We start from the raw sequence: 14,275 nt of genomic DNA on the forward strand, positions 1-14,275 counted from the left end.
CGGACTCAAAGACCCAGTTAGCACAGGGGATACGTCTGCTCTTGCCATTCCTCAACCACCATGGGGTGCAGGCCAAGCTCCAGTTTGGAACCGCGCGCCCTGGAGGGGGCGGGCTTGCTCATCCCATCTTCCGGGACACAGTGGTGCGCCTGTTCCACGCTCATGGTGGCAGCACTCCCTCTTCTTCCCGAGCCTCCTGGCATCTCCCAACAGGCCTGGGACATGGCCACCATGCCGGCTCCTCCTGCCGCAGCTCAGAATGCCTCCCCGCTCAGAGCAACCTTTGCCAGTGACAGGAGAGGCGGAAGGAGAGCTCCGTGGCTTCATTCCCTGGGGGTGACAATGAATGAGCCTTCCCACAGGAAGGAACGGAATGTGTCTTTGTTGCTGTTCTTTTTGAATATTTTATTTTTAAGTAATCCCACACCCAACGTGGGGCTCAAACTCACAACCCGGAGATCCAGAGTCCTGCACTCTACCCACTGAGCCAGCCAGGCGCCTCTAGAACGCGTCTTTCTAATGGGAAGGGGTAGAGAGAAAGGACAGAGGGAAGGTGTGGCCTACTGCCCCTTCATCCTAGGGAACAAGCCGGTCCCTAGAACACCAGGTAACCACTGGCCTATGTTCAGTTCAAGGCAGAGACACGGCCTCTTAGCCCCTGGCTGACTTCCCTCTTCCCTTCCCCAAAACCACAGGAAAAAGAAGAGCTCACATTCTGGGCCCCATACCATGGTCACCAACGTGGCCACCAACAACTCAGGGCACTCTGAGAATGGCAACTTCTGGAGGTGAGCAATGCACCAAGACAGTTTTTTTAAAAAAAGGAAAAATACAAGATTTATTTTCATAATTTTTAGCCTGAAATAGGTCTCATTTTAACTCATCATGTGTGGTCCGGCTGGGAAAATGCCCCCACACGTGGTCTCAGGAGAGAACGTCCTCATCACTCTGATAACAGTGGGTGGTTTGAAACAGGACTCTGGATCCCCAGTGATGGCTCTAACCACCACCCCTGTGGTGGCTGGCAGCTGCCTGTCACTTGGGGAGACACGGACCACCCCACACCCCAACACCCAGAGGTCCTGAACACTCTACCCCCTGACCAGCAGCAGCACACTGATGCTGGGGACAGTAGGGTGTCCTCTGGGCCATGTTCCACGCCTGCGGATGGCCACAGCACCGCTGGCTCTGGGCCTGTCCACTTTGATCTCCTACTTGGGTGTCAGCAGTGGTCCCGTCAGCCCCTCCCATGCCCCCAGTAGGTCACCTGCCCCTGGAGAGGTGAGCACAGGTTCACAGACATCTGCCACCTTCCAGATGGACATCTGCCCAGGAAGGGAAGTCTTCCCAGGAGGTGCCATAAGGAGATACACCTGGAGTGGGGCGGGGGTGGGGGGTGGGGTCCCAAGCTCAGTAGCCCCGAGCAGTGTGACCGCCCTGAGGAGAGGTGAACACCGTGGCCAGTCAAGGCCTCACAGAAGAGACAAGCCTAACAATGAGCACGCATCACTACACATGCGAACCAACAAGGCAAGAAGGAGAAAGAAAGTAAGACGTCAAAGAGCTGGGCTCTTCCCCAGGGCTGGCCCAAAGGCCAGTACAAAGGCCACACGTCCGAATCGCTTCATTCAGGAAGTCATAACTCAAACCCTAGTGTGTAAAAGAAACCACTCTCGTTTTGACCCCCCGCGGAATCCAAGAGGAGCCTGCAGAAGCAGCCTTGACAGACCGCTCTTTCCTGGCCGCTGGCATGGCCAGCCCCCTCCCGGCATCTGACCTCACTCAGCTCCAAGGTCACGTCCTGGAGAGGCCGTCCCAGCCGCTCCTCTTACAGCAGCGAGTCACTCCTCATCCTGCCACCTGCTGTGACACCTGTTCACACATGGTGTCTTCCCACAGTAGACACCCCAGAAGGTGGGGACATGGTTTGCCACGTTTAAGGATGCACCCCCAGTACCTGGTGGGCACCTTCAGTGCAGGTCAAGTAAATGAAGATTGTGGACTTTGGAACTGGATGAGGATGGCCTTCCATCCCAGGCTCACCACTCACCAGCTGTGTGAGCCCGGGCAAGGTACTGTGGCTCTGTGACTCTGTCCCCTCCTCTGGGACAGGGACGATCCTGGCACACGGGCTGTCCTGGAGACATGGGATAAGCAGAGCCGCAGGGCTATGAACACAGAGCCAACTGTGGACACATGGGGCTGGGACTGCTTGATCATCGCTGCCCTCTTGTTGCCAATCGTACCACTACAACGCGAGCCGGACCCCACCCGGAAGCTCCTGTGTGAGAGCCGGACTGGCTTCCTGCCGAATGGCCGGGGAAAGCGACAGTAAAACCCACCACGAGCCACCGAAGGCACAGCGATTGTCCATGTCAGCCTCCCCGCGCGAGCAACTGGGCTCCGACAGCGTCCTTCCGGACATGACGGCACGTTCAACACAACGACTTACTTTAACCATGAAGACTGGTAACCTGCGGGAACTTGAGGCAAACACAGACCCAATCCTAGCTCTTCGCCTCTGCGTCCTACTGCGAGTCCTTTAGTGACCCGAGCCCACGGTCTCCTCATCTATAAGGGGCAACCCTCGTCCCCAAGGATCCTCCAGGGATGAGACGTAAGGGCCAGACCTGCTGGCATGTGCCGGTTGCTCGAGCTCCAGCCGAGCCACATGGGGGTGCAGCCGGGGCCCGCAGACACATGGGGGCCCGCCTGACCGTGCCTCCTCCAGGCCGGGCCCTGGTATTCCCTCTGTCTGCTTTGGCGTCATGTGTTTTTGGCCTGTGTGTCAGGCTGAGAAGCATCACTTCTCCTCATGAAGGGTGTTCCCCCGAATCTGCCATGAGAGGGAGGGCCAGCCAACTGCCGCACACGGAGCCCGCGGTCCCCACGCCACAGGACTAGCTCCGGGACAATGGTCCCAGCAGCTCAGATGCTCCGCTCCTCCCACTTCCACTTTCCTGCCGAGATCCTAGGTCCGGGCGGGCGAATGACAGCCGCAGACCAAATCTCACCCGCCTTAAGGGTTGGGAGAGGGCTTTTACATCTGTAGTTTTGGGGCTGTGTGGGGTTACATTTGTAGACGGTGACACACATAAAACAAGACAAAAAGAGTAAATGACAGGGACTTCTTAGACCCACGAGGCCCAAACTTTTAGCTCGCCGTCTGGCCCTTCACAGGAACGTCTGTGGGCCCTTCCCCGAGATGACCGAGTTTGTGTGGTGGTGGTACCGGGTCTTTTACAGTCGCACTCTACTCTCAAGGCAAAACTTACTTTACCACGAGATTCTACTGGTTCAGGGGCTAACCTTCGCCAGAGCCCTTCTTGCAAGGAGGGTGAATAAGTGGCCGCTCTTTTTGGTGGGACGGGGTGCAGCAGGACCAGACGAAAGCGGAGAAGAGAGGTGGGGATCTAAGCAGATCCAGCACAAATGCTTTCCAAGACAGGGCGAAGGCCCCCAAAACTTCAGGAGTCAGGGACAAAGTGGCTCGGAGAGGGCAAGGGCCCTGACGTGGGCCGGGGTCTCCAGGCCGCAGGTACGACTGGTCGGGGCGTGCAGGATGGTAACAACATGGGGCCTCCGGAGACAGACAGGCCTGACGGACTCCCGGCTCTGCTGCTCGCGTCAGACAAATGCCTCAATCTCTCTGAGCCTTCATCTGTCCATCTGTGCAAGGGGGCTACCAGCTATGGTGTTTGTGAGGCTCTGGGACGACGCACACAAGGCACGCAGCACTGGGGGCACCTGCTGGTATCCGAGGCACCAGGCCGGGCCCGCACAGGCAGGCCTGCACACGCCAGCACCGGCACCGCCGAGGCCCCTGCCAGTGACCCGGGCGCCATCTATGTCCAGCATTCTCCCTCACAGCTCAGTTCTAATTCACTGGGTAAGCCACGTCACGGGTTCGAGGAAGGCTGCTGCGCCTGCACACGCTTTCCTTTGTGATGCACTAACCAGAACCACGGGCGCGGGAAGGGAGGAAGTCACTCACAGGTCTCGGTACTGGTCGAAGGCGTTGTTGGCTTCCACCTCCAGCTTCCTCAGCCGAGCGGAAGGCATGGCCCCGTCTTCCAAAGGAGGGTCGTACTTGTTACTCCACGGTGACCTGGAGGGGAGGAAGGAGAAGGAAATAACACCGGTCACTGCAGGGGACACGGCCTGTGAGCTGTGAGCCGAGCCCCGGCTGTCCGACATTTCAGAGGCAAAGCCACTACCCACAGCAAAGAGGTTTCCAGGACCTGCAATAAACAACGGCTTCCTTGAGGTTTGCCCAGCCAGGGCTGGGGGCAGACAAAACTGGGCAGGGACCTTGAGTGCCGCTGCTCACCAGCTGTGGACTTCCGGCAAGTGTCTTGACTTCTTTGAGCCTGCCTCCCCGAGCGTGTTCAATAAGGCTACCATTTGCTACCCACAGGGCCGCTGTCAGGAGCAAAAGAGAAAACGTCCTGGGTGCCCAGACCAGAGCTGGGCGTGTGCTGTCAACAATGGGACAGACAGCTTCCCTGATACCCGTCGCCTCCCTGACCTGTAGGCAGTGCTAGACGAATGCGGACTCCGGAGACCTCCCTGCGCAGGTAAGGACTAAGAGAGCGGCCGGTCGCAGAGGCAGGCAGGTCCTGCTGAGGACACATGAGAAAGCCTAACGGGTCCTATTCTCCACGGGAATGGGAGAGCCTGCCCATCTGAAACCATGGACGAATAAATACACAGCCTGCTAAAAACTCAATCCATTGGGTGTCCGAGTCTTGGTTTTGGCTCAGGTCATGGTCTCAGGGTTGCGAGATCAAGCCCGGTCTCGGGTTCTGCACTCAGTAGAGTGTCTGCTCAACACTCTCTCTCTCCCTCTGCCCCTCCTCCCACTTGTGTGCCTGTGCACACACTCTCTATCAATAAACAAATGAAATCTTTTAAAAAGAAAGAAAAAAGAAAGACTGCCAAGTAATGAGAACCAGCCTCTCATTTTCCAGCCCCAAAACTTGCTGCATTAAAAAAAATATATTTTGCCACATCAGGAAAGCATTTAGTGACAGAGGGTACTGGAAAGGCGGTTCTAGGGGAAGTACCTACTTGTTAATTCCAGCAGGTGGAGTTCAGAGAAAGAACGAGAAGGAAAAGCTGAGAGGAATGGAGGGCGGTGGGAAAGCCATGAGCCATGGACAAAGTCCTTCCACTCCTCGGCATTAGGCCTTTCCCATCCCTCTGACAAGCAACCTCGACCTCATGGAAGGCTCAAACAATACCTTTCAATTTGGAATTGATGCTATGGAAAAAGGGGACCACCACCCTCAGAACCCCGTTTTAAAGAATTCCACGCACAACCATCATTCTTCTCCCAAGTATGGAACCAGAGCAAGCTGGGTGGCCGCTCTCCAGGGCTGCCTCCACACAGAGGTCCCAGCTCTCTCGGCTGCTGGGAGTCACTGTGCCTGCTTCCCAAAAGGGGCTCCAGACAGCAGCAGCCCCGGCTACTGTGAGGCACAAGGAGCCTCTGGAAACCCTCTTTCCCAGCCGCCACTCCACCCCGCCATTCTCCTCACTTGGTACAGAGACTTGACAAGAACGAGGTACGATGCCCTTTCTGCCCCATGACCAGCGGCCAGTTCTGATCACCCGGGACTGGGCACATGGCATGGGGAAGGGAGGTCGGGTAAGCCAGGATCCATCCGGCTTAGGGGGCAGGTGTGAAGCCGACACTGGGCACCCTCACATCCTCACCGAGGGGCCTCTCGCTTCCAGAGCAGGCCTGACGTGTCTCTTCTTGTTAGAACCCATCTTCCAGCAACCCCCTAAACTGTGCTGCCTTGGAGAACTTTACTCCAGGACAGAAATGTTCTATATCAGCTGGTCCAAAATGGCAGTCACGAGCTTCAGAAGGCCACTGAATAACTGGGATGTGTCTAGCGCAGCCAAGGAGCTATATTTTTAACTCTACTGTATCTGAATTGATGCAGACAACCGATCCTGGAGCGGAGTTTCTCAGAGGGCCAGTCTTTCCTGTCCTGATGGCCAGTGCTCGCTCCGCACAACAGAGCCTGGCGCTTCACAACGCGCTCATTAGAGAAAGCTGTTAAAAGCAGGAAGATGCCCTCGCACCGTCCCCCCCCCCCCCCCCAGAAGCCCCGCCAGCCCCAACTCTCGCATATGAACGTGGAATGTGACAGCCGCGGCAGCCCGCCCGCTCCCTAGGCTGTGAGGGCACGTGGGGAAGGCGCCTGTGCTGTCCTCCCCCTCCGCCCCCCCAGTGCCAACCGGAGAGCTCCTGGGCAGTGAGCAGCGGTGATGGGCCAAAGCCTCACAGCGCAGGTGGGAACGGGGACCCAAAGGGACTGTGCCAAGGGTCCTCCGAACCAGCAGAGAAGGAGCCTGATTTTTCTGAGGGACACCGAAGCACTTAACAACAACAACAAACCCGAGACAAATCAGCGGCAGGGTGCGGTCCCCCACACTACGGATTCGTACACTAGGCTTGGGACCTGCACTTGCCAGAGGCCTCCCTCCCCCATGTGCCCTGCTCAGGACTTCTCGCCACACCCCCAGGTCTGACCTTCGTTCCCCCGGCTACACAGCCTTCGCCTTCCTGAGGGCCTCGAAGACCCTCTCCAACTGGCTTTCATTTAGAGGAGACCTGATTAGACACAAGAGCCCATCTCTCTTCTGTAGACCGGGGGCCTGGAATTTTCAAGAAGCCTGTAACTCACATTTCTCCCGGCTCACAGACGACAGCATTTGAAGCCGTTAGTCCTGGAGCCGGGGTAATTGTAGCTGGGGGAAAAAATCATAACATTACCCAGAATATTCTTAGTGGAAGGGGCACTCGGAACACATTTAAGAGCTTAAATGGAGGCCGTTTGAAAAAAGACAGATGGACAGGAACGGTTAAGATTTCAAAAGTCAGGCCTTTCATTTCCCTCAGAGAATGCTTTTTGTTTGAGCTAACAGGTTTCAAACAGTGCTGCTGGCAATGGTCACGCCATACGGATCTTATTTAAGCAAACGATCAAGCACAGTTAGGATGGAAGTGTGTGGAGAGAATCAGAAGACCTTGAAGTTTTAGACTGAAAAGAGAAAAAGGAAAGAACAGTTCTGTGCCCTGACACCTGGGACCCCTCTTAGACTGAGGTTCCCCCAGACCCCTTGGCGGGGCCCCAGGAATGCGGGAGTCAGTCGGTGGGGCAACCCGCAGGGCTGCAGGCACCGAGTCCCGGGAAGCCTGGTGAGGCGTGGACGCCGGCTCTGGAAATGACTGCAGACGTCCACGGGCTGCTGGGGACAGCTGCCGTCCACAGCGAGCCGGAGTTTTCAGAACAAGCAAGCCAGAAATACAGTGATGACGTTGGGGGAGCAAGACTCAGATCAACGATCGCCCCCCTGGGAAGCTGCCTCTGAACCCCAGGGCTGGACGGGCCAGCTGTCCCTCATTGCTATGTCGTCTGGTCTGTCAGACCACTTAGGGCCACCAGACTTCTGTCTAGCGGGGACTGGACCTGGCGCTATGCCCACGACCGACAGTGACTGGCCCTTCCGGGGGAACCCGATCTAGCCCAGGGCTGCCTCAGCACCTCTGGGACAGGTGGGGGAGCCACGCGTCCACCTCATCCTGCCCCCGCTCCTGGAGCTTGGGGCTCTCCGCAGCCCACTGGACATCTCAGGCTTACAATGTCCCCAGACCAGCTCCTCACAGAGTCTTCCTCACCTCAACCCACAGAGGGCCCTCCGTTCTAGCTGCTCAGGCCAGAAGCCTTGCAGTCGCCCCCCACCGTTCCCCCCATCCACGGGCGCCTGCCGCCGGCACTGCTCTCAGAACAGACCTCAAGTCCGATGAAGGCTCGCCATCGCCCCTTGGTCTCTGGTCTGCACTAGGCCTCAATCTACTCTTGATCTAACTTCCATTTGAAGCTGGCACGGGGACACGATCACAAAACATCTGTCTGGTCTCTCTGAGAAGTCAGCACTACTAAAATCTCTGTAATTCACACCAAGCTCTGTGCCCTTCGGCACGTGGAGTCTATCAACTCTCGTAACCCTGGTGACTCCGTGCTGTGCCCTCTGGCCTCACCTCCTGCTCCGGCCTTCCTGCCAAGCTCTAGCCCAACCGGGACTTTACACCTGGAGGCTCTCCTCCCATACCGCGCATGACCTGACTTCCTCATCTTCCAGTCCGTTTCAAGCGTCCCGCTAACAGGGGCGCCTCCCTGACTTCCCACCCCGCCTCTCCTTCCCCTTTTCCTTTTTTATTTTCCTGACTCACTTTCCCCATGTTCTACCACTTCCGCTTTTACTGGCGAGCTGGCCTCCTCACTGGGATTGCAGCTCCACAGAAGAGGGACTGAGACTAGAGCCCGCATACACGGTACAGGCTGACAGAGGGTACCGCACGTTCTGCTGGAGGAACAAATGCTCTCGTTTCCGGATGATACGGGAGGAAGCCAAAGACCAGAAACAACAAGGAACTTGTCAAAGGCCTCAATGCCTCAGGGAGGGGGAAGTGCTGGTTTGGAGCTGACATCTGCCTGCTCCCCCAGAAGAACGTTAAGCTGGACCTTTAAGACCCAGCCTGGGTTCTATGGCCTCTAAATTAGAAACCTAAAGCAGACTGCATTCCTCTGCCATTCTCCAAGGCACTGACCTCAACCATCCATCACAGAAATGCTGGAGGGTTTAAGGATTCCTGATCTTTTTTAACAGGAAGAATGCCTAGACACCCTTAAACACCTAGTTCGCACACCACCTCCTTCAGCAAACTTTCCAGGAGTTTCCCCAGCCTCTTCCATGCTCTCCTCCAGTTCCAAACAAGCCTGGCCCTGGAGGCCTCAAACAAAACACATGGCCAGCAGCCGCGAGGAGCATGTCCTGGTCTAGCGCAGGGACCGCCCAGTGTGGGGACAAATGGCAGCCTTGTCATCTACAGCCCTCGGCACGGCGTCAGGAAGAGAAAGGAGTCCCGTATTTGTTGGACAAAGCTTCATTCGACATCCCTCGCCCACACAGGTCATCCTCGTGCTCCAGATCCCCACACCGGGTACATCCTGTACCTCGCGACCTCAACACGACTTCGTGCAACTTCTGTGCCATGACAAGGGCCTTCTCCTGTCAGTCCAGAAGCTCTGCCAGGGCTGGGGCCCTCTGTTCCTTGCTGAGTCTCCAATGTTGACAGGAGGCCCTCCACAGACAGAGGTTGACTGGATGGAAGGACGGACGGGAGGAAGGGCAGAAAGCCAGAGAGGCGAGGGCTGATGGGTGCTCACCTGTAGGAGTCCCCATCTCTGTTGTAGTCACACAAAAGGTAATCCTTTCCCACCACCTTGTCTCTGGCGATTTTCAGGGGCTGGTCAACAGAAGACAGGAGATCTTCGCACAGACTGGGGACCTGGCGGAAAGAAAGGAAAAGGCAGAACCGGGGTTAGAACAACACGTCCAACCCAGGTTGGCTAATGGCAACTGTGACCACATCACGGTCAGCACATTGAACATCTGGCCCCTGGTCCTCTGCCAGAGTCATGGGCCTGTTCTGTTCTTTTCCACATGTGTCTGACACCAACTGTGTCCTTCCATAAAGAAATCTGTTCTTGAATTACAGTGGAGCAGGATTCCCAACACAGCCTGCCTTCCAAACCTGCGTGCAGCTCTAATTACCTGGTCGCCAGGGTGGTCTGGTACGGTTAAGAGTGTTTGTGCCTGGTATTGGTCTCTGGTGGGCAAAGTGCAAGCTCAAGTCCTGAGAAGAAGGTAAACATATGAAATACCAGGAATCCAAAGAACTCGGAGAATAACCCGTCCGTGCTCAAGAACTCCCAAGGGCTCCCATGCTGGGTGGAGTTTCCAACACTTTCCAGGCCCCTGGCCAAGCACTACCAGGCCGGCTTGCACAGTTGCCCCTACCTGCCTCAAAGGGAGCTGCACACTGGCCTGGCCCCGCGCCGAGCTCCGGCTGGCTTGTCTCAGGTGGACCCACGTGGAGCCACGTCACCGAGGAGGAGGGTGGCCCCGGGGCCTGGGCCAGGCAGGGCTGACTCCCAGGGCAAATCCTGCCCAACGGGACCCAGGGCTCCACCAGTAACCGGGCTGCCGGCCTCTTCCTCCCAATTCAAACATCCATTTCCACCAACATATTCCAGGAAGGGACGGCAGCACTTTCAGAAACGGATTCCGCTGGGCTTGAGTCACTTCCATGCTGTATTTTCAACGTGCTGACTTACTCGTTTCACGGCCCCAGGTTTATGGAGGCCCCACCATATCGTTTACCAGGCCAGTGGCTGCCAACTGCACCAACAGCCCTTCCAAATGGAAAAGTTAGATCATATGGCAAAGATACCCAGAAGAGCCTGGTAGCAGGCGGCGGACTGCTACAGCAGTTCCAGAAAGGCAGGGCAGGGGACAGCCACGTCCTAGACCACCTGGTGTCTGTGGGCTTCCCCAGGACCCTCTGCTGAGCCCCAAGATACTTCAGAACAGCTCGCCAGGACCCAACCAACATGACTGGAGGATGGAGACCTTGGCTCACCTGAGCTCTGGCCTCCATGAGACAACCGGTTCCCTCTACACGGGCGGGTGCGGGTCCTCCAGCCCTGCAAGGAATGTGCACCCACGAAATCCCGCACACAACCTGCGATGCCCGCCTGCATCTCCTCGCCTTGAACACACACACACACACACACACACACACACACACACATGGCTATTTTTTCCTTTTGAAATTTTATTTTTAAATCATCTCTACAGCAAACATGGGGCTCGAACCTACCCAGCATCAAGAACTGCGTGCACCACTGACGGAGCCAGCCGGGCGCCCCCAAACAGGGCGATTTCAAAGTGAGTTTTGGTGATGAGCACGTCAACCCCCACACCCCCACCACCATTTTCCAAGTGTCTGCTGTGTACCATGCACTAAGCTGGGCCAGAGTTCACTCTCACTGTGTGAAGTGCGCGTGTATTATGCCCATTTTGCAGACCGCAGACAGCGGAGGCCCAGAGTTATTGAGCTGCCCCAGGCCCACACAAGAAGCAAGCAGTAGACACTCAAACTCTGATTTAACACAGTCATGAAGAGGAAGGATAGTGACTGCCGAAGGCACACTGTGGTGGCAAAGACTCTCCCCACTCAGCAACTGATGGCCACAGAGCCTGGAAGAAAGTCCCGGCCAAGAAGAGGACTCAAACAGCTCCAGGCCCAGGGCGGCTGGGATTTGGAAGCAGGCCTGCTTTCCTGCGCAGGCCCCAGTGAAATGGCCCCAGCCCCTCAATGCCAGCCCGCCAGACCAGCCCTCTCCGGAAGCACCATTTGTTCTCTTGGGCTGCTGCCTTAGCTTACCTGCTGGGCCCTGACTCCTGCCTAGAACCCTGCTCTAACCAGCTGGGGCCCTGGCACTATCGGCTTAATTTCCCTATCTGTCAAGTAGGGAGAACAAACCCCACTCACTGTGATTTGGGGCAATCAAATGAGACCACGCATCCGGCGTTCAGTTCGGCGCCTAGCCCAGGGTGTGGTGGGGGCGGGGTGGGGGGGGATATACACACAAGCTAGTAACAGACACCGAGGGGCCCACTCTCCCTCCTCTGTACTCCGTGTCATGCGCTGTCTGTGATTCTCCGATGGCAACATCAGTCTGGGTCCCATCTGAGTTCAACACACCGCTCCAGGCCTTGGATACAAATGGACCTTTTAGAATCCAGTTCTGAAATGCTCTGCTTGGGCCCAGCTGTCCGTCCTGCTACTCTGCAGCTCCACCACCTGACCCAGGAAAGCTTGTGAGCTAATGGGATTTGGTACAAAGCAGGCTAGCCCGCACCACTGCCCAAAAGGTTAACCCACGAATTAGAAGTATTTCAATAATTTCTTCCTGGCACTTATATGGACTGAAGAGGGTTTTTTTTTTTTTTAATTTTTTTTTATTTTTTATTTTTATTTTTATTTTTATTTTTTTTTTTAAGATTTTATTTATTTATTTGACAAAGAGAGATCACAAGTAGGCAGAGAGGCAGGAGAGAGAGAGGAGGAAGCAGGGAAGCAGGCTCCCTGCTGAGCAGAGAGTCCGATGTGGGACTCGATCCCAGGACCCTGAGATCATGACCTGAGCTGAAGGCAGCGGCTTAACCCACTGAGCCACCCAGGCGCCCCTTGACTGAAGAGGGTTTTAAATTTATTTGCTATCTCACATCCCCTTCCCCAGAACGGAGATTTTGCTGGAGGCGGGGGCGGGGCCTGGCAGCATCGCTGGGGCCCACGTTCCAGGGAGCGCGCCACACAGAGTGCGCCGCATCCGGGCCCGGGACCGAGCCTCCCAAACACCAGTCTGCTTTGTTTTCAAGTCTGTGAGCTGGTGTACAGTAAGGACATTTATCAGAAGAACTGGTCGTCAAAAACTGAACTTAGAAGGATACCAGCGACCAACTTCACTTGTGGTTTCTCATGTATGCATTGTGACGTAGTGCAGAAGCCCTAAGACGAGAGAGCTGGCATTGTAACTCAAGCCCTGTGCTTTTATCACTACCCGGGCAGCACAGCAACGGTGGCGAGACTGGGAACTGAGCGACTGGGCTCCAGCCTCTGCGCTGGTGGCTCGCGTGCCCAACACAGTGAGTGAGCGTCGCTGGAGACCGACTGCTGTTGGTCTGTGACATGGACGTCACTGCTCTGTGAAAATACCACAGGTAAAGAAAGATTATAAACAAAATGATATAAAATCCTTCATACAGTTAAATGTATTCATCCTTTATTTGGAGAATACCTTTTTGGGGGCAGGGTATTAAGATGCCTTTAATGTTATGAAATGAGAGGTTTTGATTTCTGTTTTATTTTTTTTTTATTTTTTTTTTTAAAGATTTTATTTATTTATTTGACAGAGAGAAATCACAAGTAGATGGAGAGGCAGGCAGAGAGAGAGAGGGAAGCAGGCTCTCTGCTGAGCAGAGAGCCCGATGCGGGACTCGATCCCAGGACTCCGAGATCATGACCTGAGCCGAAGGCAGCGGCTTAACCCACTGAGCCACCCAGGCGCCCTGATTTCTGTTTTAAAAGCTGGCGACCCCATGCCCTATTCTTCTTTTGTTTTCTTTCTCCACTACCCCCCACCCCGCCTTAAAAAAAAAAAAAGAAGAAGAAGAAAGTTTCTGGCCTGTGAAATAAAAAAATGTGGCAGCCACTGGTCTAGAAAATGGGATCCAGCCCTCCCCGCCGTCCAAGCAGATCAGGGTAACTTTCAAGGTCAGTGTAAAGCACCGGATGAGACTCCACTCCTCCCACACTGTAACTCAAGGTCTTCAAAGTACAGAGCTAAGGCAGGGGTGCAGCGGGTGGGTCTGCGGTGCCGGGTGTCCCCAGCGGCCGCTCCTGCTCCCTCCCCAGCCTACCTTTCCTGTTCGGTCACGAAACTTCTCGATCCCACGAGGTCTGGGCAAAGCTGACCTCCACCCCACTGCTGCCCGGTTTGGGGCAACAGCAGCAGGCCCGAGGAGAGCATCCGCGTGAGCTTCTGAGCTCCCCCATCCCACCACCCCTGAAGATCTGTGACTGGGCGTTCAACGTCCACGGCCAGGTACTAACCAACCCCAGAAGAACACGCATCTGCACTGTCACCACAAAATTACAGCAGCGCACAGACAACCACGGGGAACTCCTGGGGCGCGGGGGGACGTGTCCTTCTGTGAGGAGCATCTGCGACATGCTACGGCCAGCCGGTTCTTCACCCAAGCAAGTACAATTTTTGGCTTTTGGATCAACTTTCAAGTTGGACCATATTTTTGTATGCCACTCCCTTCCAGCAGTCCCGTGTCTTTGATCAGAGATCAAGTGTTCTGGAAGAATCCTCTTGCTGTCGTCACGGGGACCGAGAAGTGGAGATGACACGGCGTGCCCAGATTTGTACCAGAGCAGCTGCCCGAGCGTGCGTCAGTCACGATCTGGCACGCCACCCGCCAACCTTACTCCCATACCATCCCCCCCCACCGCCCCCCCGCAGCCTCCCACCCCCACCCTGCCCTGTTCGCAGCTCTCTGCACATGCCAGTAAGCACATGTGTTCTTCTGCCTAAAAATATCCTCCCTTAAAGGTTTGCGGGAGAAAATACACCACTGGGCAGTTCAACTTTAACTTCAGACACACGGCGACTCTGAACTACGTGCCGTATGTTTTCATTTGCTAAATCCGGCAACCCAAACCCATTCTTCTCTCAAATCGAGGACCCTTCAGAACCCAGCCCAAACTCTGACTTCTTGACCAAGATGCCATATTCTTTGGAATTCCTGTAGTAACGCAGATGTCAACGGAAGCCCAAAC

The 14,275-nt window shown here is 55.6% G+C and overlaps 1 protein-coding gene across 2 annotated transcripts in view; it reads right to left on the reverse strand.

The window, feature by feature from the left end:
* Nucleotides 1-14,275, reverse strand: part of CAPZB (capping actin protein of muscle Z-line subunit beta) — a 125,885-nt gene that overhangs the window by 29,633 nt on the left and 81,977 nt on the right. For both annotated transcript variants that reach the window (XM_059376438.1, XM_059376437.1), the window contains exons 3-4: nucleotides 9,249-9,370; nucleotides 3,995-4,108 (exon numbers count right to left, since the gene is read on the reverse strand). In XM_059376438.1, coding sequence (XP_059232421.1) covers nucleotides 3,995-4,108; nucleotides 9,249-9,370 — 236 coding nt within the window. The remainder of the gene's footprint in view (nucleotides 1-3,994; nucleotides 4,109-9,248; nucleotides 9,371-14,275) is intronic.

This window comes from Mustela nigripes, chromosome 14 (assembly GCF_022355385.1).
Source record: "Mustela nigripes isolate SB6536 chromosome 14, MUSNIG.SB6536, whole genome shotgun sequence".
Lineage (NCBI taxonomy): Eukaryota > Metazoa > Chordata > Mammalia > Carnivora > Mustelidae > Mustela > Mustela nigripes.